We start from the raw sequence: 27,489 nt of genomic DNA, 5'->3' as shown, positions 1-27,489 counted from the left end.
AACCAGAGATTAACTATCATACCTAGATTGTGTGAGCCACACTGTCTTCTACAGTGTGTGCTTTCGTCCCAAAGGCGTGAGACACAGCGAAGGATGTATACTTTCTTCCCTCCTAGGTTAACGCCTCCCCATCTCTTACCTCCAGCACTGCCAACGATCGGATCCTTAAGTACAACCTGATTAATGACACACTCAACATTGCAGTCCCTAACGGCGAGATTCCAGACTGCAAGTGGAACAAGTCCCCCCCAAAGGAAGTTCTTGGCAATTATGAAATTTTGTAAGTTTGCGTGACAGCCGCGGTCCTGTGTCCCAGACTGAGGCATGCTGAGGCGAACGCTGGGTGTCCCAGGTGTGGGCTTGCTGTGTGCATTTTGTGCTCTGTTCATGTTGCTGTTGAAGGCTAGCTCTCAGGGAGACAGAAGAGTGGTTGGGGTGCTAAACCTGTGTCTTCTCTCCCTGGCAAGTATTTATTTACAAAGCACTCACCACATGCCAGGCACTGTGCCAGGCCGGAGCCTGACTGCTTGTAGCCCCTGTGGGTTGCTGACACGGCACATCCGGCTCTCCCTGTGTAGCTGCATAGCCCTGAGGCGCTCACCACGGCTGTGTGTGCTTCAGCCTGTGCACCTCAGAGAGCAGAGTAGCAGTTGGTGTGATGGTGGGAAGGGACATTGTGATTCTCATACATAACCTCTGAGTGTTTCCTGTACTCCAAAAACGCTGCTTTCCATACCAGATTACAAATAGGCTTAGGACAGTAAAGTGACGACTGCCAGGAACAGAGCCACAGCCAGTCAGGAAAGCAGTGGCTTACCAAAGCATGGCCTCTTCATACTACGGAATGAAGATGGCCGTAAAAAGGATTGGCCAGGGCTGGAGAGATGGCTTAGCAGTTAAGGTATGTGCCCGCAAAGCCCAAGGACCCTGGTTCGATTTTCCAGGTCCCACATAAGCCAGATGCACATGGTGGTACGTGGCGTCTGGAGTTCATTTGCAGTGGCTAGAGGCCCTGGTGTACCCATCTTCTCCCCCACCCCCTTTCTGTCTTTAATTAAAAAAAAAAAATTGGGCCAGGCATGGTGGTGCACACCTTTAATCCCAACACTTGGGAGGAAGAGGTAGGAGGATTGCCATGAGTTCAAGGCCACCCTGAGACTCCATAATGAATTCCAAGTCAGCCTGGGCCGGGGTGAGACCCTACCTCAAAAAACAAAAACAAACAAAAAAATGCGGGCTGGAGAGATGGTTTAGTGGTTAAGGCAGTTGTCTGCAAAGCCAAAAGATCCTGGTTCAATATTCCAGGACCCACATAAGCCAGATACACAAGGGGACGCATGCATCTGGAATTCCTTGGCAGTGAGTGGAGGCCCTGATGCATCCATCCTCCCTCTCTACCTCTCTCTCAAATAAATAAATAAATTAAAAACGGGGTGCTAAGATGTCCCAGAGCCTGCCAAGCAGCATCCCTCCAGCCTCTTCTGATGCGGACATGGAACAGTATGTAGGGAATCCAGTGTGGGTAGACCATCCTGGGGACAGGGCCATGGGTCCTGTGGAAAGGGGCCAAAATCCACCCCTAGCAGAAGAGCCAGTGTCCCTGGAGTATCCTTCGTTAAACTTTGTTGTATCTGAGGAACTGTGGCCATGTCTCCATAGTGACACTGGGAAGTTAGGAGTGCCCATGCGGTGACATTGCCCCGACAGCCCATGCCAGCACCAGGTTAGGATAACCAGGTGGGTTTTTTTTTTGGTCTTTTGAGGTAAGGTCACACTCTACCTCAGGCTGACCTGGAATTCATGAGGTAGTCTTAGAGTGGTCTTGAACTCACAGTGATCCTCCTACCTTTGCCTCCTAAGTACTGAGATTAAAGGCATGCACCACCACCATGCCTGGTTCAGAAGGCCTTTTTTTTTTTTTTATTGATTTATCAAGGTAGGGTTTCACTCTAGCCCTGGAATTCACTATATAATCTCTGGGTGGCCTCGAACTCACTGCGATCCTACTACCTCTGCCTTCCAAGTGTTGGGATTAAAGGCATGCGCCACCACACCTGGCTCAGAAGGCCTGTTTTTAACCTTACCTGTGCCACATTCCAGTTTTGAGTTGGAGGGTAATGGTAAATAACTGAGGTGAGATGGTCCCGGACCTTCACAGATACGGCATGTCTCACCACTCCCAGGCACCTCAGATAAGTGGGAGGGGTGGGACAGCCTGGCAGGGGTGCCACAGCTCTGGTCTGGTTCTTCAGACATGAATGCAGTCCGGGCTGGTTCCCTGCCCACCGCGTCGGTTCTCCAGTGCTGGGCAGGCCTGACCATGCAGCCTGCCTTGGACCTCTCCTGCAGGCGTTGACGCTGGTTCCTGTCTGCATGGGGTTGGTCCCTCCCCACCACTGTGTGCAGGGTTTGCAGACATGGGCTTCTGCCTCACCCCCTGGGCTGGCTCACTGGTTCCCCATTCATATTTTCTTCAGGGTCATTGCCAGATTCTGCCTGGGACCTATTAAACATCTCACCTGCAGGGCCATGGCAGACTGTCCACAGTGACAGTTGTTAGCCAGGTGGTTCTCACAGGTTCTGCGACTGCCAAAGTCCCCCTGTGGGCAGGAAAGTAGGCGGGATCTAGCCAAGGGGTGGCCAGAGCCTGGGGCTGGATTAGCTGTTTTCCAGTGACATTTGTAGTACCATAGCTCGGCAGCTGCTGCCTGTCACCCTGAGCTCCCTGTGAACCCAGAGATGGTTTTCTTCCAGGTATGACGAGGAGCTGGCCCAAGGCGATGGGGCCGAACGAGGAGAGCTCAGAAGTCGCCCTGGCCAAACCCCTGGGCCCAGGGGGTCCCGGTCGAGAGACTCATCAAGATCTGTCCTCACAACATGGAAGTGACCAGTGAGCAGCAGACAACAGACCCCAGTCTGGGCCTTCTCAACCCCTCCTCACCCCAGGCCCTGCTAAAGACCTATTTTGGAGATTCCTTTTTTCTAGAGCACTTCTTTTCCAAGCCCTGTAAATGAATGAAGGCCCTCTGCCCTCTGGAAGGTGGAGGAGTCTGTGTCACCAGGCCTGCCAGGGCCTCACGGATCACACAGGCAAGGACGGCTGCAGTGCGCGAAGCCACTCCAGTGATCATCCCATCTGTTAAGACAAGTTAAAACAGGAGGATGCGGCCGTGGGAAGCAGTGCGTGTAGCCTGACAGTGATGTCGGCTTTGTTCTAGCTTGACTGTAGAGAAAACAGGCATGTATCAAGACCCCTGCTGCAGTGCTCCCGGGGACCTGGCTCTGTCACCTCAGTCTCCAGACGAGGCCTGCACAGCACAGCCGACGAGCACAGACAGTCCTGCTGGGTGGCCTCTGTGGTGCCAGCATCTGGATTTGTCAGCTCTGTCGGCAGCCATCAGCAGGGACAGGCCACTCGATTGTGTTGACACAGAGCGTCCCTGGGCACCAAGGACGTAGAGGCGTACAGGGACACCACCTGACTCTGCCGACGTAGCTCCTGCTGTGCGAGTGGGGTTCTTTTCACAATCCTTTTTCTGACAGTCACACTGGACACTTGGCTGGTGCATTAGTTACGGCCGTGAATTTATCTTGAAAGCATGCTGTGCCCGGCTGTGCTAGACTGGGTAGACACCACGGCACCTGAGTGCTTGGCACACATACGCCCATATGTTTAATGTTTCATGTTTCACTGCTAACTAAGGACAGTTCCTTGTTTGTTTTGTTTTGTTTTTGTTTTTCAAGGCAGGGTCTCCCTGTAGCCCAAACTGACCTGGAATTCACTATTTAGTCTCAATGTGGCCTCAAACTCATGGCGATCCTCCTAGGTCTACCTTCCAAATGCCAGGATTAAAGGCATGTGCTACCACACCCGGCTTGGAAAGTTCCTTTTAAATAGGTGTGATGCTGTATTAGGCGAGAGGTGTCGCACAACTGAAGAAACTGCAGTGTGGGCGATTCTGCCTTCTGGCCTGGTTAGGAGCCACGCTGTGTACATTCCTTGCTAGGTAGGTTCAGTGCTGCTGGGAGTCAGTGTAGGGTTTATTCTCTGGGTCAGACCTTTGCCATTTACTAGCTATTATCTATGCTGTGCCATGGGTTCTTTGGACCTTTTTTTTTTTTTGAAGGGGGAAGGGTTTGAGTTAGAATTTCACCCAGGCTAATGGTGATGGAATTCACTATATAGTCTCAGGCTGTCACAGCAGTCCTACTTCTGCCTCCAAATGCTGGGATTGAATTAAAGGCGTGTGACCCCACTCCCCACAACCTTATTTTTTTCCCCTTGAGATGTAAAATGGGGACTAGGGTCCAGCATGGTGGCACACACGTGTTAATAGAAGCACTTAGGAGGCCAAGACAGCACCACAGGCTCATGGCTAGCCTGGACGGTGTCACAAAACTATGTCCTAAATGCCTCACCCTGAAAAATGGGAACTAGTTGTATTTGCCTCAGAAATAATGACTGGGGCTGGAGAGATGGGTTAGCAGTTAAGGCGTTGTCCTGCAAAGCCAAAGGACTGAGGTTCGATTTTCCAGTATCCATGTAAGCCAGATGCACAAGATGGCACATGCATCTGGAGTTTGCAGTGGCTGGAGGCCCTGGTGCACCCATCTTCATATTCTCTGTCTGCTTCTCTCTCAAATAAAGAACTTTATAAATAAATAAATAACGACCACAGGCGTCGCTGGTCTTCCTCGTGATGTGACTCCAGCTTTCCGTACTCCCAGGGCAGGGAGCTGTGGGGCTCGGGCCCTGTGCCTGTGTGTGGCGGTGTCGTGGTTCCTGGTCGGCTTCCCTGGCTTGGCCCTCACTGGTTCCGACAGCTTGCTTCTCAGTGGATCTGGGGAGGATGGAGTCCCTGGCTGGCTGTAAGTGAGGACTGAGACCCCTCAACCTTCATGGACAGGTTGAAGAGGGTTTGCTAATGGCCCAGTTGCTAGGTGTGATGAGGCCCTGCTAGATGGACTTGTGTCAAATATTGGCCGTTACATCGTTGATGTCATGCTCTGGGGCAGATGTTTCCTCTGAACACTCCAGAACACACACAGGGAGGAAGCGAGTAGTCAGGGCAGAGCCTGAGGAACTGAGCTGGAAAACAGCTCTGCTTATCACCGGGCCCAGGTCTCTGGCACCAACCCTCTTTGGGACTGTCTGAGGTGACAATGGTGTTTTCTTGTCCCTCCCTCTTCCCCCTCTTGATGGCATGGGCACCATGGCTTGAGCTGCACCGTAGGGTGATTTTCGTGGCTTTGCTATGTTGGAGTTTTCCCACTATAAACTGATCCACCAGCGTCCCACAGGGGCTGCTCCCCACCATTGGCCAGGCGCTTGAGCTGCAGTCTGGTATAGCCCCTCACTGCCTCTCCTTGTCAGGTGCCTGCCTAGAAAGCGTGCCCATGCCCACCCCTTTCCAGATTCCCCTGGGCCACCAGGTTTGCTCTGTCATGGGGCCCTTTGCTCTGCCCCCGGTGGCTCCTCCGCAGCCTCCATCGTCCTTGCTGAGGGAGACCTCTACTCACAGTGCTCTCTGCTCACCGCCCCCAGGTCCCAAACTCTTCCGCCGCCTCCACAGAGGTCAGAGGTCATCCTTCCCAGCTGGCCAGCCAGCTCTCTCCGGCTGCCTTTTCCAGCCCTCCGGCCAGGCGCCTCCTGTGGTCCAGGAGTGGAGGCGGGGTCAGCTGTGCAGCTAGAGTGTCCTGCTGCAGTGACCCTGGCCCGCCTGCCCATAGTTCTGGCATTTGAGGCTGCTTGGCCAGGCGCCACAGGTGTCCACGTCATGTGAACTGTACCTGACAGGAGTGCCCGAGGGGCTGAGCGTGGTGGCACACATCTTTAATCCCAGCACTCAGGAGGCAGAGGTGGGAGGACTGCTGCGAGTTCAAGGCCAGCCTGGGACTACAGAGTGAGTTCCAGGTCAGCTTGGGCTAGAGTGAGACCCTACCTTGGCGGGGGTGGGGGGTTTCCCAGATCATGCCAGTACCTCTAGGCAATAGGAGCATCATGGATTTTGTTTCCCTTTTCTCATGTAGGGAACTGTTTTCATGTAGGAAGATACTATAAAGAGAATTTCTAGCTGGGCATGGTGGCGCATGCCTTTAATCCCAGTACTCGGAAGGCAGAGGTAGGAGGATCGCCAAGAGTTCGAGGCCACTCTGAGACTCCATAGTGAATTCCAGGTCAGCCTGGGCTAGGCTGAGACCCTACCTCCAGAAACCAAAAAAAAAAAAAAAAAAAAAAAGTTGAGGTAGGGTCTCACTGTAGCCCAGGCTGATCTGGAACTCACTCTAGCCACAGGCAGCCTCCAACTCATGTCCATTCTTCTGCCTCAGCCTCCTGGGCGCTGGGGTTAGAGGCATGTGCCACCGCCCTGGTGGAGGAAACCTTTACGTCTGTGGTTCATCCCAGCCTTGACCACGTTGTATGTGAACTGCTTTCACTTCACCAGCACTCTCTAGGAACACATTCTGTTGTGTGGAATAAAGTGTTACCCAGCTCCAGAGAACAAAATAAAATCAATGAAGATCTTAAAAAAAAAAAGGACATTCTCCCTTTTCATCCCCAAGAGAGGCTACCTTTTTTTTTTTTTTTTTTTCCCTGAGGTAGGGTCTCACTCTGGCTCAGGCTGACCTGGAATTCACTATGTAGTCTCAGGGTGGCCTCAAACTCATGGCGATGCTCCTACCTCTGCCTCCCGAGTGTTGGGATTAAAGGCGTGCGCCACCACACCCTGCTGAGAGGCTACCTTTTATACCGTTGCTGGAGATGCTTGCAAGAACCAACCCTCAGGACTGTAGCGCCCCCTACAGGCAGCCACCGCCTTCCCCCTGTCTGCCGTGCTCCCTCCCCCATTGAACTAACTGTAGTTCCAGGCTGGCCTTGAACGCGCTGTGATCCTCCTACCTCTGGGGACGAAAGCCGTGTGCCACTTTTCCATACTTTTTCAGGGGGTGTTGAAAGAGTTTTACTCTGAAGCCCACAGTGGCTTCAAACTCACAACAATCCTCCTGTCTCAGCCTCCCAAGTGCTGAGATTATAGGTGTGAACCCCCATACCCAGCTGAATTCTTTTGCTATATGAATGCCATCTGGGGCCAGACATGAAGTTCAGGGCGAAGGACTTGTCTAATATGTATGAGATCATGGATTCAATCCCCAGTACTAAAAAAAAAAAAAATGCCAGCTGGGTGTGGTGGCATACACCTCTAATCTCAATATTCTGGAAGCACGGGTAGGAGAATCGCCACGAGTTCGAGGCCACTCTGAGACTACATAGTGAATTCTATCGGGGTCAGCCCAGGCTAGAGTGAAACCCTACCTTGAAAAACAACGACAACAGGAAAAAAGAAAAAGCCACCCAGTCATTATAGCCTGAGTTGAGTTCTTTTTCAATTTTTTTTCAAATTTTTATTAACAACTTCCCTGATTATAAAACATATCCCATGGTAATACCCTTCCTCCCCGCCCATTTTCCCCTTTGAAACTCCATTCTCCATCATATCCCTTCCCCCGAGTTGAATTCTTTACAGGCATATCTTTTTTTTTTTTTTTTTACAGGCGTATCTTGATGAAAGCAAACTCTTGACGTCTCCCAGAGTGAGGGTGAGGAAGCGCTGGGTCCGGTGGGCATCACAGGAGCAGGCAGCGTGCTTGGCAGACCTGCACTTGTACCAGCTTCTTTTTTTTTTTTTTTTTTTTTTTTTTTTTTGGTTTTTTGAGGTAGGGTCTCACTCTAGCCCAGGCTGACCTGGAATTCACTATGTAGTCTCAGGGTGGCCTTGAACTTATGGCAATCCTCCTACCTCTGCCTCCCGAGTGCTGGGATTAAAGGCGTGCACCACCACACCCGGCTCTGTACCAACTTCTTGATGCAGGATTCTGGGGGTTCAAGAGGGGTCCAAGGAATTGATAAAGATGGCCTCAACAATAAATCATGAATTACTAAGTTTATTTAGGAAGAAATCACAAATTGTGAGGTTTATTTAAGGAGGACTGGGGTGTAGGAAGGCTGGAGCAGAGTCGTAAGTGGGAGGTAGGAAACACGATTTCATGTGAGAACACTGCATGGTTTACAAGGTTCACAGGAGAAATTGAGGGCCCCGGGGGGAAATAACTGGAGTAGAGCTGCAAGCACATGGGTGGGTGTTAAACTGCGACTTTCAAGGAAAGACTGAAGGAGAGCCACAAGCACTGGAAGACAGAACCTACGGAGATAGAGAGCCTTAGAGCACGTGGCATCTGCATGCTTTCCCATGGAGAGAAGTTAAGGGGAAAATGGCGAGGCTCAAGGAAGAATAACAGGGAAAATAGCAAAGCAGAGACCAAGAAATTCAGAGGAGAAATGAGTAACTAAGAGAGTTGCATTCATGGTTCCTGAGTTTAAAAATACCACACAGAGGCCAGGCGTGGTGGCGGACGCCTTTAATCCCAGCACTCAGGAGGCAGAGGTAGGAGGATCGCTGTGAGTTCAAGGCCACCCTGAGACTATATAGTGAGTTCCAGGTCAGTCTGGGCTAGAACGAGACCCTACCTTAAAAAAAAAAAAAAAAAAAAAAGCCAGGCGTGGTGACGCACGCCTTTAATTCCAGCACTCGGGAGGCAGAGGTAGGAGGATCGCCGTGAGTTTGAGGCCACCCTGAGACTACATAGTGAATTCCAGGTCAGCCTGAGCTAGAATGAGACCCTACCTCAGGGAAAAAAAAAAAAAAGATACCACACAGGGGCTAGAGAAATGGCTGAAATGGCTTAGCATTTAAGGCATTTGCCTACGAAGCCAAAGGACCCAGGTTTGGTTCCCCAGGACCCACATAAACCCGATGCACAAGGGGCACATGCAGTTGGAGTTCCTTTGCAGTGGCTAGAGGCCCTGGCATGGCCATTCTTTCTTTCTCTCTCTGATTGCAAATAAATAAAATTAAAGATACACAGGTATCAGGCCTGGAGTGAGAGCTCCCACATGGTAGATCTAGAGAGGAAAGGAAGTACACACGTGGGAGATTCAGAGGCCAGAGGAAAATCGCCACCAAAGTGAGCAGTTACCCCAAACTCTAAGGCACAGGTAAGCAGAAGAGTTTCGCAAACCAACAGTGTTATGCCGTCCCCCACCACACCCAGCCAGGCTGGATGAGGGGAAGCCAGACTCATGTGTATCCCAGCAGCACAGGGGAAGCCCAGGAGAATTCCAGAGAGAGAAAAAAGCAAGAGAGGAAGAAGATAAGAGCCTTTATATATGCAAGGGCAAGACCTAACTGGTCTGCAGATTTGGAGAGTGGACCCCAGAGCCAGCCCACCTGGGCCGTTTTCTCTAGGTAGCATGCCAGACTGGGGGCAGCAGGGAGCTATAGACCAGCCTTGATCAGACACGAGTTCCATTTGTGCCAAGAGTCCCATTCCTGTACGCAGGTGAGGTGACCTGTGCGATGGCATCTCCTGGTTCTCTCTGGGCCTCAATCTCTAACCTAGGTTTCTCCTATCCTCCTCTGGGGCTGGGAGATCCAGTCCTCCAGGCACCCCACGTTGCTGGGTGTTAGCAGGGACTCTCTGACCTTCATTGTCCTGCTGCACAAGGACACTGGAAGTCTGGCCGGGACAGTGGCCCTATGGGTGGCAGCAGCTTCTTTCTTGTAGTACTTGGCACCCTGAAAAGCAATGCCACAGAGCCCCCAGTGCCAGTCAGGACTTGGCCCCTGGTTCTGTTTGTGGAGGGCATTGTCCCTGGTACCTCACTGGTCTCAGACTCCTTGGTGTGTATAGTGGGTCACCAAAAACACCCTCAGGTCCATCCAGAAGCTCGGCATGTGTAAAGAATCTTTACAGATGTAGTTAGTTAAAAAGTGCTAGATGAAAGCCAGGTGCGGTGGCGCATGTCTTTAATCCCAGCACTCGGAAGGCAGAGGTATGAGGATTGCCGTGAGTTCGAGGCCACCCTGAGACTACATAGTGAATTCCAGGTTAGCTTGGGTTAGAGTGAGACCCTACCTCGAAAAACCAAAAAAAAAAAAAAAAAAAGCTAGATGAAGCCGTTTGTTTTAGAGAGAGCCTTAAGCAGAGTAACTAGTGAGGAGAGAACACAGCTCAGAGAAGGCCATACAAAGAGACAGGATGATGCTGCCACGAGCCAAGGGATGCCAGGTGCTTCTGTCGCCTGGGAGAAACAAAGGCATTCACAGGCAGAGCCTCCTAAACTGTAAAAGAATGAATTTTTGAGAGCCGGGCGTGGTGGTGAACGCCTTTAATCCCAGCACTCAGGAGGCAGAGGTGGGAGGATCATTGAGAGTTCGAGGCCAGTCTGGGACTACAGAGTAAATTCCAGGTCATTCTGGGCTAGTGTGAGACCCTGCCTCAAATAAGCAAACAAATTAACAAGTATATGACTTGCTCACCATATGTAATGGTTGAGAACCAGAAGATTCTCTGGGGGAAATCTCAGGGACTAAGCGCAGTGACAGAATTTGGGATCCAAAGACCTACGCTCTCACCCTGCAGGTAATGTTTGCTGTCTGTGTGGCTGTAAGGAGGTTACTAAACCTTTCTGGCATGTGCTTCCTCCTCTGCGTGGCGAAGGTAGTGATGTCTCCTACCTTATGTGGTTAAAAGGAAGGGAAGATACTGGTTCCAAAATGCTGAACATTAGTTAACTTTTTTGTTTTGTTTTGTTTTTCAAAGTAGGGTCTCACTCTAACCCAGGCTGACCTGGAATTCATTCCGTAGTCTCTCAGGGTGGCCTTGAACTCATAGCAATCCTCCTACCTCTGCTTCCCAAAGGCTGGGATTAAAGGCATGAGCCACCATGCCCAGCAACATTAGCTAACTTTTTGTTTGGGTTTTTTGAGGTTGGTTCTTCCTCTAGCCCAGGCTGACCTGGAATTCATTATGCAGTCTCAGGCCAGCCTCATGTTCATAGCAATCCTCCTACTTCAGCCTCCTGAGTTCTGGGATTAAAGACAGCCCAGACATTTGTTAACATTTTGGCTGCAGCTTTTAAATCCTTGATGCCTGCTCTCAGGGAGATGCCAGACGCCCATGGGCAAGGCATACACCACAGTGAAGACAGGGTAGCCTCTAGGCCTGAGCAGAGTGTGGACAGTTCAGATCTGTGCTGGCCAGGCCCGCTGGGGGAAGCTAGCCGGATGCAGCTGGTCCTTTTAGCTTGAGATCTGCAACACAACAAAATGAGCAGAGACCGCACGTGATGCTAGGGAATAGTTTGGGACAATTTCAGTAAGCTGGTTCAGAGTCCTCTTAGGAAGTTAGGAAGGGTTTGGACATCTGGCTAAAGAGTTTGGACCACTTCCTTGGACACTAGGGAGACCCTGAATGTTTTTTTTTTTAATAGTAAATAAAATTTATTTAGGGTTTTTGATTTTTTTTAATTTAAATTATTTATTTATTTATTTGAGAGTGACAGACACAGAGAGAAAGACAGATAGAGGGAGAGAGAGAATGGGCGCGCCAGGGCTTCCAGCCTCTGCAAACGAACTCCAGATGCGTGTGCCCCCTTGTGCATCTGGCTAACGTGGGACCTGGGGAACCGAGCCTCGAACCGGGGTCCTTAGGCTTCACAGGCAAGCACTTAACTGCTAAGCCATCTCTCCAGCCCGGGTTTTTGATTTTGTTTATTTATTTATTTGAGAGAGAGAGAGAGATGATGATGATGAATGAGAAATGGGTGCGTCAGGGCCTCTAGCCACTGCAAACAAACTCCAGATACATGTGCCACCATGTGTACCTGGCTCATGTGTGTTCTGGTTAATTGATTTTTTTTGTTGTTGTTGTTGTCGTTTTGTTTTTTTTTCAAGGTAGGGTCTCCCTCTAGTCTAGGCTGACCTGGAATTCACTAAGTAGTCAAGGTAGCCTTGAACTCACAGCGATCTTCCCACCTCTGCTTCCCGAGTGCTAGGATTAAAGATGTGCACCACCACGCCAAACCTGGTTCTGGGTAATTGAACCAGGATCCATAGGCTTCACAAGCAAGTACCGTAACCACTAAGCCATCTCTCCCTGAATGCTTTTTTAAAACTTTCTCTTGTCAACTTCCATACGTGTAGACAATATACCATGGTTATAATCCTCTCCCACCACCCTCTGCTAAATTCCTTCTTCTTTCCAACTAGTCTCTCTTCCAGGTTTGATTCCCCAGGACCCACCTTAGCCAGATGCACAAGGTGGCACATGTGTCTGGAGTTCATTTGCAGTGGCTGGAGGCCCTGGCATGCCCATTCTCTCTCTCTCCCTATTTCTCCCTGTCAAATAAATAAATGAAATAAAAATATTGAAAAAAAAAAAAAGGCTGAGGAGCTGAGGATGTGAAAAAGATGGGTACAGAGCGAGTGAGGGGAGAGGCCGTTTCGTTCTGAGTAGGAAAGGTCAACTCAGAGCGGGGAGCCAGCCCTCCTCAGCCGCCAGCAGGGGGCGAATGTTGGCACCTTGCGAGCTGAAGTGACTTTCGCTCCCAGGAGGTGTGCCGAGGTTATGAAGTAACCCTGCTTCAAGGTAATGTCAGACCGGCTCCTGAACCTTGCAGTAGTTAAGATAAAATCAGCACTTTCAGAATTATCAGGTGTGATAGTACCTGCCTATAATGCCAGCCCTTGGGAGGTAGAAACAGGAGGATCAGGAGTTCAAGGTCAACCTTGGCTGCATAGGAAGCTCAAGGCCAACCTGGGCCACATGAATTTTTCTCTCTCAAAATAAGTAAATAAATAAAATAAGCCGGGTGTGATGGTATAAACCTTTAATCTCAGCACTCATGAGGCAGAGGTAGGCAGAGGTAGGTGGATCACCGTGAGTTTGAGGCCATCCTGAGAATACAGAGTGAATTCCAGGTCAGTCTGGGCTAGAGGGAGACCCTACCTCAAAAAACCAAAATAAATAAATAAATAATAATAATAACTAAATAAAATCAAATAAAGCCCCAAACAATGACAAATGAGACCTGTGAGAAATGACTGCTGGGGAAGCCTTCCCAGCAAGCAGAATTGCAGGAGTGTTTTTTTTTTTTTAATATTTTTTATTTTAATTATATGTTTTAAATTTTTTTTTATTTGAGAGAGAGTGAGAGAAAGAGAGGGGGTGGGCAGAGGCAAATAGAGAAAGAGAGAGAGAATAGACACGCCAGGGCCTCAAGCCACTGTAAAACAACTCCAGATACATGTACCACCTTGTACATCTAGGTTACATGGGTCCTGGGGAACTGAACCTGGGTCCTTTGGCTTTGTAGGCAAGTGCCTTAACCACTAAGCATCTCTCGTCTTATTTTTATTTATCTATTTTCTGTTTTTGTTTTTCAAGGTAGGGTCTCACTCTAGCCCAGGCTAACCTAGAATTCGTTATGTAGTCTCATAATGGGTAGGGTGGCTTTGAATTCACATCGATCCTCCTACCTCTGCCTCCTAAGTGCTGGGATTAAAGGTGTGTGCCACCACACCTGACTTCTATTTTTATTTGAGAGAGAAAAAGAGGCAGAGAGAAAAAGAAAGAGGGAGAGAGAATGGGCATACCAGGGCCTCCAGCCACTGCAAACAAACTCCAGACACATCTGCCACCTTATGCATCTAGCTTACATGGATCCTGGGGAATTGAACCTTAGTCCTTTGGCTTCTCAGGCAAGTGCCTTAACTGCTAAGCCACCTCTGCGGCCCTGTTTGTTTTATTTTCATTCCAGGATGGAGGGACCATTCACTACTTGGCCAGCCTGGAGGACTAGCCATGAGCAAACAGCCAGACTATGAGTCTGTCCTTGGGGAGGGTCAGGGACACAAGGACAGACTCCTTGTGACTTCCTCACCATTCCGTCATTACCTTGAAGCAGGGTTACTTCATAACCTCTGCACAGGGACACAGTTACGTAGGAAAGAGCAGCAGGTGAATTTGCACAGCAGGGCCTGGCTGCCTCCTGCTATTCTTAGCACTGAGATGACACACCTGCTCTCTGGGGCGGCCCTCGCCCTTCCCACTGGCCTCTGGGCAGGCAGTGTCTAGAGCCTGCCAACCGCCGTGGGCTCACGAAGAGCAGCCAGCTGATGATGCCAGAATGAGGGTGAGTGCTGGGCTGGGACAGCCCTGGGCTGGGTGAAGGCTGAGTCACAGTCATAAAAGTGGGGGTGTGCCATGGTGACACCAGACACCCACATCCGGCCCACGGGGAGCTGTGTCTCAGGCCTCGCTGGCAAGCCAGTCCAAACAGAAAGGCTTTGAGAAATACAGGAAACACAGGGCAAGTGGAAATTTTTGCCCAACAGCTGTCTAGGCTTGAGAGCGTGCTTTGGCATCTCGGCAGGTCAGCCCCTGGCCTGCACCTGCCCTGACTGGTCACTTGGCCCGGAGTGGCTTTCCCAGCTGCAGGATCTTCAACTATCCCCCCTGCTATCCTGCCTTGGGGCCACCACCTGTGCTGTTCCTCTTTTTGGCACGCTCTTCCCTCCGATGGCAGCAGGAATCCTGCTCAGCCTCAAGACCCCATGAACACATGCTTTCCTGTGGCTCCTGCCATCTCCTGGTGCGGCGCCTGTCCCTGTCCCCGGCCCTGGTCATCCCAGGCTTTGGAAGCCGCTGGTGTGTTAGTGACTGTTCCCCACTTACCTCTCTGCCATCGTTCTCTTCTCCCACTAAATAAGTCATCCATTTCCCCTACTCCACCTGAACAGTTGTGGTTTCACTTTAATTTTTTTTGAGGCAGCTCTCGTGTAGCTTAGGCTGACCTTGCATTTGTTATGTAATGAAGAATGACCTTGAGTGCCTTATCCTCCTGCCGCCTCTCACCCCCAACCTAGGGTACCAGGCTTGTACTATCACACCTGGCTTTTAATTTTCTTTTCATTTTTCCTTTTGAGGTAGAGTCTCAATCTTGCCAAGGCTGACCTGGAGCTTACTCTGTAGCCAAGGCTGGCCTTAAACTCACAGTGATCCCTCTACCTCAGCCTCCTGAGTGCTGGGATTACAGGTGTGTACCACCAAGCTCAGCAGAAAACTCTCAAAAAAGAAGGCAGTTGTTCCCAGACCCTCACTGCTGGCTGAGCCTACTGCCTCTCTGTGTTCCGGCTCGGAAAGTGAAAGCACAATGTTTCTTTTCTTTCTTTCTTTCTTTTCTTTTTTTCTCCTTCTTTGGAGGTTGGTGAAAATCCTAAGCATGTTTGCCCTGAAACTGGGTTTTTTCATATGCTTTTTAAAAATAGGTTCTTGTTTTGTTTTTTTGGTTTTTCAAGGTAGGGTCTCACTCTGGTCCAGGCTGACCTGGAATTAACTCTGTAGTCTCAGGGTGGCCCTGAATTTGCAGCAGTCCTCCTACCTCTGCCTCCTGAGTGCTGGGATTAAAGGCGTGTGCCACCACACCCGGCTGCTTTTTAAAAATAGTTTGTTATTTACTTGAGAGAGAGAGAGAGAAAGAGAATCACAATGGGTGGGCCAGGGCCTCCAGCCACTGCAAACAAACTCCAGAAGCATGTGCCACCTTGGGCATCTGGCTTTACATGGGTACTGGGAAATCAAACTGGGATCATTTGGCTTTGCAGGCAAGTGCCTTAACCATTTAGCCATTTCTCCAACCCTTCATCATCATCATTATCATCATCATCTCCTCCTCCTCCTTCTTTTTTTCTTTTGAGGTAAGGTCTCACTCTAGCCCAGGTTGACCTGGAACTCATTATGTAGTCTCAGGGTGGCCTCGAAGGCAATCCTCCTACCTCTGCCTCCCGAGTGTCGGTATTAAAGATGTGTGCCACCATCGCCAGTTTTTTTTTTTTTTTTTTTTTTGAGAGAGAGAGAGAAATTAAAAAATAGGCATGCTAGGTCCTCCAGCCACTGCAAATGAACTCTAGATGCATGTGTCAGCATTGCATCTGGCTTATGTGGGTCCTGGCGAATTGAGCCTGGGTCCTTAGGCTTCGCAGGCAAGCACCTTAACTGCTACGCCACCTCTCCAGCCCTTATGTAGTTCTTGAGGGTCAAACTCAAGTCCTCTTACTTGCACTTTACTGACTGAACCACCTGCCCAGCCCCTGAATTTGCTACTGTAACAAAGCTAGTCTCATGATCAGGAAATGAATCCATTCATGAGGGTGGAGCTTCATGACCTAAACACCTCCCATTAAGACCCCATCTCCCAGCACATGCACTGGGGGTTGAGCCTTGCAATATGTGAATTTGTGGGATCAACCATAGCACCTTTTGGGGCCTGGCGTGTGGCCAGTGTTTTTAGGGCCACAGTCATCTGATTGGGAAAGAGGCCAGCTACTTTTTAAAAAAACATTTTTTAATTAATTTATGATAGAGAGAGAGAGAGAGAGAGAGGGAGAGGGGAGGAGAGAATGGCACAACAGGACCTCCAGCTATTGCAAATGAACTCCAGGCACATGCCCCATCATGGGCATTTCCTCCTACCTCTGCCTCCTGAGGGCTGGGATTAAAGATGTGTGCCACCATACCCAGGGTTATTTTTTTATTTTTTTGAGAGAGAAAATAGGCATGCCAGGGCCTCCAGCCACTGCAAATGAACTCTAGATGCATGTTTCAGCATGTACACCTGGCTTATGTGGGTCCTGGGGAATTGAACCTGGGTCCCTAGGTTTTGCAGGCAAATGACTTAACCACTAAGCCATCTCTCCAGCCTTTTAAAAATATTTTTCAAGACCATCATAAGAGGATGAAAAGATCATGACATCAAAATAAAAGAGAGACTGGTTGAGATGGGGAGGGGACATGATAGAGAATGGAGTTTGAAAGGGGAAAGTGGAGGGAGAGGGAGGGTATTACCATGGGATATTTTTATAATCATGGAAGTTGTTAATAAAAATTTGAAAAACATTTAATCTTTAAAATTTATTTATTAGAAACAGGGAGAAGAAGGGAGAGAGAGAATGGGTGCACCAGGATCTACCTCCTGCTGTTGCAAATGAACTACACATGTGTGTATCACCTTGTGCGTCTGGCTTACATGGGATCTGGAAAATCAAACCTGGGTCCTTAGGCTTTACAGGCAAAAATGCCTTAACTGCTAAATCATCTCTCCAGCCCCAGCTACTTTTTTTTTTAGGTGCAAGAGTCACATAGCTGCAGTTGTGTGCATGTGCACGTGTGATGTGTGGGCTTGTGCACGCTCACGTGTGTGCACTGGGTGCGTGTGCACGTGTGGTGGGTGGGCTTGTGCACGCTCATGTGTGTGCACTGGGTGCGTGTGCACGTGTGATATGTGCTTGTGCACACTCACGTGTGTGCACTGGGTGCGTGTGCACGTGTGATGTGTGGGCTTGTGCACACTCACGTGTGTGCACGGGGTGCGTGTGCACGTGTGATGTGCGGGCTTGTGCACGCTCACATGTGTGCACGGGGTGCGTGCGCACGTGTGGTGGGTGGGCTTGTGCATGCTCACGTGTGTGCACTAGGTGCGTGTGCACGTGTGATATGTGCTTGTGCATGCTCACGTGTGTGCACGGGGTGTGTGTGCATGTGTGATGTGCGGGCTTGTGCACGCTCATGTGTGCGCACGGGGCGCGTGTGCACGTGTGATGTGCGGGCTTGTGCACGCTCACGTGTGCGCACTGGGCGCGTGTGCACGTGTGATGTGCGGGCTTGTGCACGCTCACGTGTGCACACTGGGCGCGTGTGCACGTGTGATGTGCGGGCTTGTGCACGCTCACGTGTGCGCACTGGGCGCGTGTGCACGTGTGATATGTGTGCATGTGCATGCTCACGTGTGTGCACTGGGTGCGTGTGCACGTGTGATATGTGTGCATGTGCACGCTCACGTGTGTGCACTGGGTGTATGTGCACGTGCAGTCCAGAGGTTGACGGAAGGCGTCTTTCTTACTTGTCCACTATTATTTTTTATCTTTTCACAATTTTTATTAACTTTTTCCATGATTATAAAAAGTATCCCATGGTAATACCCTCCCCCCTTCGCAGGCAAATGCCTTAACCACTAAGCAATCTCTCCAGCCCTTTTAAAATATTTTTCAAGACCATTACAAGAGGATGAAAAGATCATGACATCAAAATAAAAGAGAGACTGATTGAGATGGGGAGGGGACATGATGGAGAATGGAGTTTGAAAGAGGAAATTCCATTCTCCATCATATTATCTCCCCATCTCAATCATTCTACTTACATATATACAATACCAACCTATTAAGTACCCTCCTCCCTTCCTTTCTCTTCGCTTTATATCTCCTTTTTAACTTACTGGCCTCTGCTACTAAGTATTTTCCTTCTCACGCAGAAGCCCAATCATCTGTAGCTAGGATCCACATATGAGGGAGAACATGTGGCGCTTGGCTTTCTGGGCCTGGGTTACCTCACTTAGTGTAATCCTTTCCAGATCCATCCATTTTTCTGCAAATTTCATAACTTCATTTTTCTTTACTGCTGAGTAGAACTCCATTGTATAAATGTGCCACATCTTCATTATCCACTCATCAGTTGAGGGACATCTAGGCTGGTTCCATTTCCGAGCTATTATAAATTGAGCAGCAATAAACATGGTTGAGCACATACTTCTAAGGAAATGAGATGAGTCCTTCGGATATATGCCTAGGAGTGCTATAGCTGGGTCATATGGTAGATCAATCTTTAGCTGTTTTAGGGACCTCCACACTGATTTCCACAATGGCTGGACCAGATTGCATTCCTATCAGCCACGTAGAAGGGTTCCTCTTTTTCCACATCCCCACCAACATTTATGATCATTTGTTTTCATGATAGTAGCCAATCTGACAGGAGTGAGATGGAATCTCAATGTAGTTTTAATCTGCATTTCCCTGATGACTAGTGACGTAGAACATTTTTTTAGATGCTTATATGCCATTCGTGTTTCTTCCTTTGAGAATGCTCTATTTAGCTCCATAGGCCATTTTTTGATTGGCTTATTTGATTCCTTATTATTTAACTTTTTGAGTTCTTTGTATATCCTAGATATTAATCCTCTATCAGATATATAGCTGGCGAAGATTTTTTCCCATTCTGTAGGTTGCCTCTTTGCTTTATTCACTGTGTCCTTTACTGTGCAAAATCTTTGTAATTTCATGAGGTCCCAGTGATTAATCTGTGGTTTTATTGCCTGAGCAATTGGGGTTGTATTCAGAAAGTCTTTGCCAAGACCAGTATGTTGAAGGGTTTCCCCTACTTTTTCCTCTAGCAGTTTCAAAGTTTCTGGTCTGATGTTAAGGTCTTTAATCCATGTGGACTTAATTCTTGTGCATGGAGAGAGAGAAGAATCTATTTTCATCCTTCTGCAGATATATATCCAGTTTTCCCAACACCATTTGCTGAAGAGGCTGTCTTTTCTCCAATGAGTATTTTGGCATTTTAATTGAATATCAGGTGGCTATAGCTACCTGGACTTATATCTGGGTCCTCTATTCTGTTACATTGATCTACATGTCTGTTTTTGTGCCAGTACCACACTGTTTTTGTTACTATGGCTCTGTAGTATAGGTAAAAATCAGGTAGGGTGATACCACCAGCCTTATTTTTGTTGCTCAGTATTATTTTAGATATTTGAGGTTTTTTGTGATTCCAAATGAATTTTGGATTGTTTTTTCTATTTCCATGAAGAATGTCTTAGGAATTTTGATAGGGATTGCATTAAATGTGTAGATTGCTTTTGGTAAGATTGCCATTTTCACAATATTGATTCTTCCAATCCAGGAACAAGGGATGTTTTTCCACTTTCTAGTGTCTTCTGCAATTTCTTGCTTGAGAGTTTTAAAGTTCTCATTATAGGGATTCTTTACTTCCTTGGTTAGGTTTATTCCAAGGTACTTTATTTATTTATTTATTTTTTGATGCAATTTTGAATGGGAGTGATTCTCTGATTTCATCCTCTGTGTGTTTATTGTTAGCATATATGAAGGCTACTGATTTCTGTGTATTTATTTTGTATCCTGCTACATGGCTGTAGGTTTTGATCAGCTCTAACAGTTTGCTAGTAGAGTCTTTAGGGTCCTTTATGTATAGAATCATGTCATCTGCAAATAATGATAACTTGATCTCTTCCTTTCCAATTTGTATCCCTTTTATGTGTGTCTCTTGCCTTATTGCTATGGCTAAGACTTCCAGAACTGCATTAAATGAAAGTGGGGACAGTGGATACCCTTGTCTTGTTCCTGATTTTAGTGGAAAAGCTTCCAGTTTTTCCCCATTTAGTAATATGTTGGCTGTAGGTTTGTCATAAATAGCTTTTATTACATTGAGATATGTTCCTTCTATTCCCAGTCTCTGTAGGACTTTTATCATGAAGGGATGTTGGATTTTGTCGAATGCTTTCTCTGCGTCTAATGAGATAATCATGTGATTTTTGTCCTTCAACCCATTTATATAATGTATTACGTTTATACATTTGCGTATATTGAACCATCCCTGCATCTCTGGGATAAAGCCTACTTGGTCAGGATGAATGATCTTTATGATATATTCTTGTATTCTGTTTGCCAATATTTTTTGAGAATTTTTGCATCTATGTTCATGAGGAAGATTGGTCTGTAATTTTCTTTTTTTTGTTCTATCTTTGTCTGGTTTTGGTATCAGGGTGATGCTGGCTTCATAGAAGGAATTTAGTAGAATTCCTTCTTTTTTTTATTTCCTGGAAAAGCTTAAGAAGCAGTGGTGTTAGCTCTTCCTTGAAGGTCTGGTAAAATTCAGCAGTGAATCCATCTGGGCCTGGGTCTTTTTAGTTGGGAGATTATTAATAACTGTTTGGATCTCCATGCTTGTTATAGGTCTATTTAAGTGATTAATCTCATCTTGATTTAATTTAGGTAGGTCATATAAATCAAGGAAATCATCTATTTCTTTCAGATTTTCATATTTTGTGGAATATATGCTTTTATAGTATGTCCCTATGATTTTTAGAATTTCTCTGAAATCTGTTGTGATGTTACCTTGTTCATCTCTAATTTTATTAATTTGTGTCTTTTCTCTCTTTCTTTTGGTCAGATTTGCTAAGGGTTTATCAATCTTGTTTATCTTTTCAAAGAACCAACTCTTTGTTTCATTAATTTTTTGGATTTTTTTTGTTTCTATTTCATTAATTTCTGCCCTAATCTTTATTATTTCTTCCCATCTACTGATATTTGGTTTGCCTTGTTCTTCTTTTTCGAAGGCTTTAAGATGAAGCATTAGGTCGTTTACTTGCAACCTTTCTAATTTCTTAATATAGGCACTTAAAGCTATAAATTTACCTCTTAGAACTGCCTTCATTGTGTCCCAGAGATTTTGGTATGTTGTGTTCTCATTATCATTTGACTCTATAAATTTTTGATTTCCTTCTTGATTTCTTCATTGACCCATTCATCATTTAGTACTGTATTGTTTAGTTTCCATGATTTTGTGTATGCTCTATGGCTTTTCTTGCTATTGATTTATAATTTGATTCCATTGTGATCAGATAGAATGCAAGGAATTATTTTAATGATCCTGAATTTGTTAAGATTTGCTTTGTGTCCTAATATATGGTCTATTTTAGAGAATGTTCCATGTGCTGCTGAAAAGAATGTATATTCTGTAGCATTTGGGTGAAATGTCCTGCATATATCTGTTAGTTCCATTCCTTCTATGACCTCATTTAGTCCAGTTGCCTCTCTGTTTATTTTTTCCTGGGATGACCTGTAATTGATGAGAGTGGGGTGTTAAAGTCACCCACCACCACTGTGTTTGGTGTTATCTATGACCTTAGTTCTAATAGTGTTTGTCTGATGAATTTGGGAGCCCCCATGTTAGGTGCATATATGTTGAGGATTGTAATGTCCTCCTGTTGGAGTGTGCCCGTAATCAATATAAAGTGACCGTCCTTAATTTTCTCAACTAACGTTGGACTGAAGTCAGATATTAGGATAGCAACACCTGCTTGTTTTCTAGGCCCATTTGCTTGAAACACCGTTTTCCAACCTTTCACCCTAAGATAATGTCTATCCTTTGTACAAAGGTGAGTTTCTTGGGATAACAAATTTTAGGATCCTGCTTTTTTATTTTTAAATTTTTTTGATCATTTTAATTTATTTATTTGAGAGTAACCGAGAGAGAAAGAGGCAGATAGAGAGAGAGAAAGAATGGGCATGCCAGGGCTTCTAGCCACTGCAAACGAACTCCAGATGCATGCGCCCTCTTGTGCATCTGGCTAACGTGGGTCCTGGAAAATTGAGCCTCGAACCAGGGTCTTTTGGCTTCACAGGCAAGCGCTTAACTGCTAAGCCATCTCTCCAGCCCAGGATCCTGCTTTTTAACCCAGTCTTCCAACCTATGTCTTTTCGTTGGGGCATTGAGGCCATTGATATTAAAAGATATTATTGAAAGGTGTGTATTTATGTTTGCCTTTTTTTTTTTTTTATTGTTCTGGTTCTACCTTTGCTCTCTTGTGTTAACTAGTATTTGAATATTGCTTGTTTTTTCTAGGTCCCTTATATGTGTGCTTTTCCTTTTCTTCAGCATGGAGGATTCTTTCAAGTATTTTCTGTAGAGCTGGTTTTGTCTTCAAATACTCCTTTAATCTGCTTTTGTCATGGAATGTCCTTATTTCTCCATCTATTTGAATGGATAGCTTTGCAGGATAAAGTAACCTTGGTTGACAGTTGTTATCTTTCAGAACTTGGAATACATCACTCCAAGCCCTTCTGGCTTTTAGAGTTTGTGTTGAATAATTTGCTGTAATCCTGATGGGCTTGCCTTTATAGGTAACTTGATTTTTCTCTCTAACTGCTTTCAATATTTTTTCTTTGGTTTGTGTGTTTGGTGTGTTTGGTAGTTTGATTATAATATGGTGAGGAGAGGCTCTTTCCAGGTTTTGTCTGACTGGGGTTCTAAAGGCTTCCTGTATCTGCACTTGTACCTCTTTCCCAATTTGGGGGAAGTTTTCTTCTATGATTTTGTTGAAGACTCCTACTATGCCTTTGGAGTGAAATTCTTCTCCTTCTACTATGCCCTGAATTCTTATATTTGATCTTTTCATAGTGTCCTGAATATCTTGAAATTCCCATTAATCCTTCCCTCTTAGTTTGTCTTTCTCTTTGTTGGACTGTATTAGATCTGCCACCTGGTCTTCTAGCTTAGATATTCTGTCCTCTCCTTTATCCATTCTACTGGTGAGGTTTTCTATAGAGTTTTTTATTTCTTTAACTGTGTTCTTCATTTCTAGTAATTCTGACTGGTTTTTCTTTATTATTTCTATTTCCTTATTTATGTCTTGTATTTCTTTCTTTATTTCATTAAATTGGTGTTCTGCGTCTTCTTTGATTCCTTTGATTTCCTCTTTAATTTCTTCTTTGATTTCCTCTTTGACTCCTTTGATTTGTTCTTTGACTTCTTTGAACATATTTACAATCATTCTTTTTTTAATTTTTTTAAAATTTATTTGAGAGCGACAGACACAGAGAGAAAGACAGATAGAGGGAGAGAGAGAGAATGGGCGCGCCAGGGCTTCCAGCCTCTGCAAACGAACTCCAGACTCATGCGCCCCCTTGTGCATCTGGCTAACGTGGGACCCGGGGAACCGAGCCTCGAACCGGGGTCCTTAGGCTTCACAGGCAAGCGCTTTACCACTAAGCCATCTCTCCAGCCCACAATCATTCTTTTGAAATCTTTCTCAGGCATTTCTTCTAACTCGTTCTCACTGGAGGTTATTTCTGATGCATTAATACTTTTAGGTGGATTTATATTGTCTTGCTTTTTAGTGTTTCTTGTGTTATAATGTATATATTTTTGCATCTTTGATTAAGTAATGCTTGGATTTTCTAGCTAGTTGGGTATTCTTAGCTGTATCAGTTGACCTGATGTTATATATCTTCAGGGTAGGAGCTTATGGTGTTAGGTGTGGCTCTTAAGACCCTCAGAATATCTACAAAGGTGTTCCTAGGGGTTGAGTTTACCTGCTATGGGAGTATTCAAGTAGGCTGAGTGGAATAAAATACAGGTAGATTCTAAAATTTAACTAAACACTGTACACATTCAATGAAAAACAGTACCGAGTATTTGTGTAAGAGAAGGTATTATAACAACCAGATCCTCTATCAAGAAAGAGGTTAAGATTTCTGGTCTGTTGAGGGATCCAAGTCAGCTTGTGACCAAGTGAGACCCTTCCCTGATGCAATCCCAGTTACCTTTTTGGATGATTTTGGTCTCAGTCAAGTTGCTGGCTGGGTTGTTGGGCCACTGTTCTGATTTCTGGAGCTGGGCACTGGCTTTTCCTGTGGGGCAAACTGAGCTGGCAACTGTGGCTCTGCAGATTGGCATCCCCACTGCTGGAAACACTACTGCTGCTGCTGAAACTGCTGCTGCTGGATCCACCGCTGCTGCCTGTGAAGCTGTCGCTGCTGGATCCACCGTTGCTGGGGCCACTGTTGCCAGTGCCAGAGCCACTGATGTTGCTGCCGGATTCTGCTCCTGCTTGGGTCCTGCTGTTGGCTCAAGTTGGCGTGGCTGGGTCCCGGGACCGCTGCTCTGTTTGCTGGAGCTGGGCACAGGCAGTGGGAGAGGGGAGGGAGCCGCAGCTGCTCTAGATCTCTCACTGTTCCACGTGTTCTTCTACCTTGTGATCTGCTCCTGTAGCCCTGGAATTCACTATGTAGTCTCAGGGTGGCCTTGAACTCATGGCGGTCCTCCTGCCTCTGCCTCCCGAGTACTGGGATTAAAGGTGTGCACCACCACGTCCGCTCCCATTACATGCAGTAGTGAATGGGAACCTGGCCTCAAGTCCAGGCCCTACGTAGGGCCTGGCTCTGAGTTTCCCTTTCTGGGCACAAACAGGAATGCCCTGACCTGTGATTAGCCCAGGCCAGGCTTGGCAAAGGCAGGTCCTCCCTGATGTCCACCTGATACTCCAATCAGCTTAATGAGCACACATGCTGCAATCTGAAACCAGAGCCATGCCTGGAACCAGTTGCTCAGAGAATAGCATTGTCACAACAGGAAGGGTGTTTCCAGAGCCTGCAGATGGACAGTGGGAGGGCGCCTGGCTGCTGCTCTGCACCCCAGGCCAAGTGGCCTGCAGGAAGGCTCCTGAGAGCTTGCCATGGTGTCACCGGATCCAGGTCCTTCTGGCATCCCTTAGCTTGACCTTGGTCTTCCACTAGAGGAAGGCTGCCTGCCTGTGCTTCTCCCACCCTGTCCCCGTGGCCCCTGAGACACCTTCCAGGTCTGGCTTCTGAGGCCCTGACCGAGCCCTTCCTCTCAGGCCCTGCCGTGCCCTCAGCTCGGTTCTCTCTATCCAACCTTGTTCGCGGCCGGCCTCTCTCTGCTTCTCCACCCGGGGTGAGCTGCCGGGAGGTGGGGATATGATTTTCACTGGGGTCTCGCACGGGATCTGACACTGCGCGTCTGTTAGTTGATGTTAGGAAGGAAAACTGGAGAGATCAGTCAGGGCACCCAAGTTTGTCTCCTGGGTGGCAGGCCTGTGGCGGCTCTCCTGGACTCCCATGTTGAAAGGGCCCAGCTTCCTCATGCTGAAAGGTGAGGTGGGATCACCTGGCACCTTTGAGAGCTTCCAGCTTTGCTGTTCTGGGCTCCCAGATGCTCAGCACAGCTTCTTCTTGCCCCTCTTTCTCTCCCTCCCCCACAGTGCCTTTTGGTGTGAAACCTCATGTTCTCCTTGCCCTCCCTCCTCCTTCCCTTCCCTCCTTCCTTCCTTTTTGTAGTTTTTTTCAAGGTAGTCTCACTCTAGCCCAGGCTGTCAAACTGGCCTCAAACTCGTGACAGTCCTCCCAAGGGCTGGGATTAAAGGCATGTGCCACCACACCGGCTCCTTCTACTTTCCTTAAATATGTATGTATTTACTTACAAGGAGAGAGAGAGAAAGAGAGGGAGAGAGAGGGGAGAAGGGGAAAGAGAATGGACATAACAGTGCCTCTCGCCACTGCAAATCAACTCCAGACACACGTGCCACTTTGTGCATCTTGCTTTACATGGGTGCTGGGGAACTGAACCTGGGCCACCAGGGTTTGCAGATAAGCACCTTAACTGCTGAGCAGTCTCTCCAGTTCTCATCTCATGCTTTGCTTTTCTTTCGAGAATTTTTTTTTTTTTTTTTTTTTTTTGGTTTTTCGAGGTAGGGTCTCACTCTAGCCCAGGCTGACCTGGAATTCACTATGTAGTCTCCGGGTGGCCTTGAACTCATGGCGATCCTCCTACCTCTGCCTCCCGAGTGCTGGGATTAAAGGTGTGCGCCACCACGCCCGGCTTCTTTCGAGATTTTTAAATTTAAATTTTATTTTATTTTATTTATTTGAGAGAGATGTAAAGAAGGAGATAAATATGTGTATGTGTGTGACAGAGAGAGAGTGGGCGGGGGAAGAGAGAGAATGGGTGTGCCAGGGCCTTTAGCCATTATAAACTAACTCCTGACGTGTACACCACCTTGTGCATCTGGCTTACCTGGGTTCTGGGGAATTGAACCTGGGTCCTTTGTCTTTGCAGGCAAGCACCTTAACCACTAAGCAATCTCTCCTGCTCTTTTCTTAAATGTTTATTTTATTTATTTGAGAGAGAGGTGGAAAGAGTGAGTTGAGTTTTTTGTTTTTTCGAGGCAGGGCCTCACTCTAGCCCAGGCTGACCTGGAACTCACTGTAGTCCTAGGCTGGCCTCAGACTCACATAGATCCTCCCACTCCTGCTTCTCCAGTGCTGGGATTAAAGGCGTGTGCCACCATGCCCGGCTCATGCTCTGTTTCTGACCACACTCTCTATCGTCCCTGTACCTGAAAAGGAAAGGGGAGAGTCCACCATTGACTCTGAGCACTGGTTACATGTTGGTGGGGGCACAGCTCCAGGTCTTATGATTCAAAACCACCAGTACCTGGCTTGGGCCCATTGTCTTCTGCCCAGACCCACCAGGAAATGGAAATGATTGTCCTGGACAAGCAGACAGCATACATGGGAGATTCTTGACCTTGATGTGGAGCAGGCTCTCCCTCCCTGCTTCCAGGTAGCTATTCGGGGTGGAATGTGGGTGCTGATGGGTCTTGGTTTCGGTGGCGGTTGCCACAGGGAGATGAGACAGGGAGTGGGAGAGCCTGGGAGGAGTCGAGGGTTGTGGGAGTGGGAATGCTGCAGCCTGGAGGAGGAGACATGGGCTACGTTTCTAATGATAGTGACAGATGAGGTGCCACTGGTTGAGCCAGAAGGCCAGCCCTGTCCACTCCTGGGAGGCAGAACCCCTTGGAAGCACTCCTTTTGAGCGTGAGACAGGAAGGCATGTTGAGAAACTCAGCTGCTCACCTTGTCCCTGTATAGGCTCTGAGGAGTGGGTGAGCCCTGGCATGGACTGTCAATCAACATTGGCAGAGTGAGCTTTCTGTCTGCTGGGCATGGCATTAAGCATTTTCCATACAGTACAGCCTTGAGTTCTGGAGCAGTGTTGAGAAGCAGGGCTGGACCATTATCGTTCCCCTGATCAGATGAGGACACCAAAGTGGGAAATAATGTATTTGCTCAATGCCTCCTGGCTTACAACAGGATAAATATGGCACGCTTTCAAATTCATCTTTGTTTTTTGTCCCAGAAGGCGGATGTCAGCTAA

General features: G+C 47.4%; 1 protein-coding gene across 3 annotated transcripts in view; it reads left to right on the top strand.

The window, feature by feature from the left end:
* Window positions 1-4,590, top strand: part of Ttll1 (tubulin tyrosine ligase like 1) — a 28,896-nt gene extending 24,306 nt beyond the window's left edge. For all 3 annotated transcript variants that reach the window (XM_045153055.1, XM_045153056.1, XM_004650370.2), the window contains 2 exons: window positions 117-280; window positions 2,755-4,590. In XM_045153055.1, coding sequence (XP_045008990.1) covers window positions 117-280; window positions 2,755-2,887 — 297 coding nt within the window. In that variant the 3' untranslated portion in view covers window positions 2,888-4,590. The remainder of the gene's footprint in view (window positions 1-116; window positions 281-2,754) is intronic.
* The last annotated feature ends 22,899 nt before the right edge of the window (window positions 4,591-27,489 follow it).

This window comes from Jaculus jaculus, chromosome 6 (genome assembly GCF_020740685.1).
Source record: "Jaculus jaculus isolate mJacJac1 chromosome 6, mJacJac1.mat.Y.cur, whole genome shotgun sequence".
Taxonomy (NCBI): domain Eukaryota; kingdom Metazoa; phylum Chordata; class Mammalia; order Rodentia; family Dipodidae; genus Jaculus; species Jaculus jaculus.
Note: the sequence above shows the minus strand (reverse complement) of the source record. Positions and strands in the feature narration are given on the sequence as shown.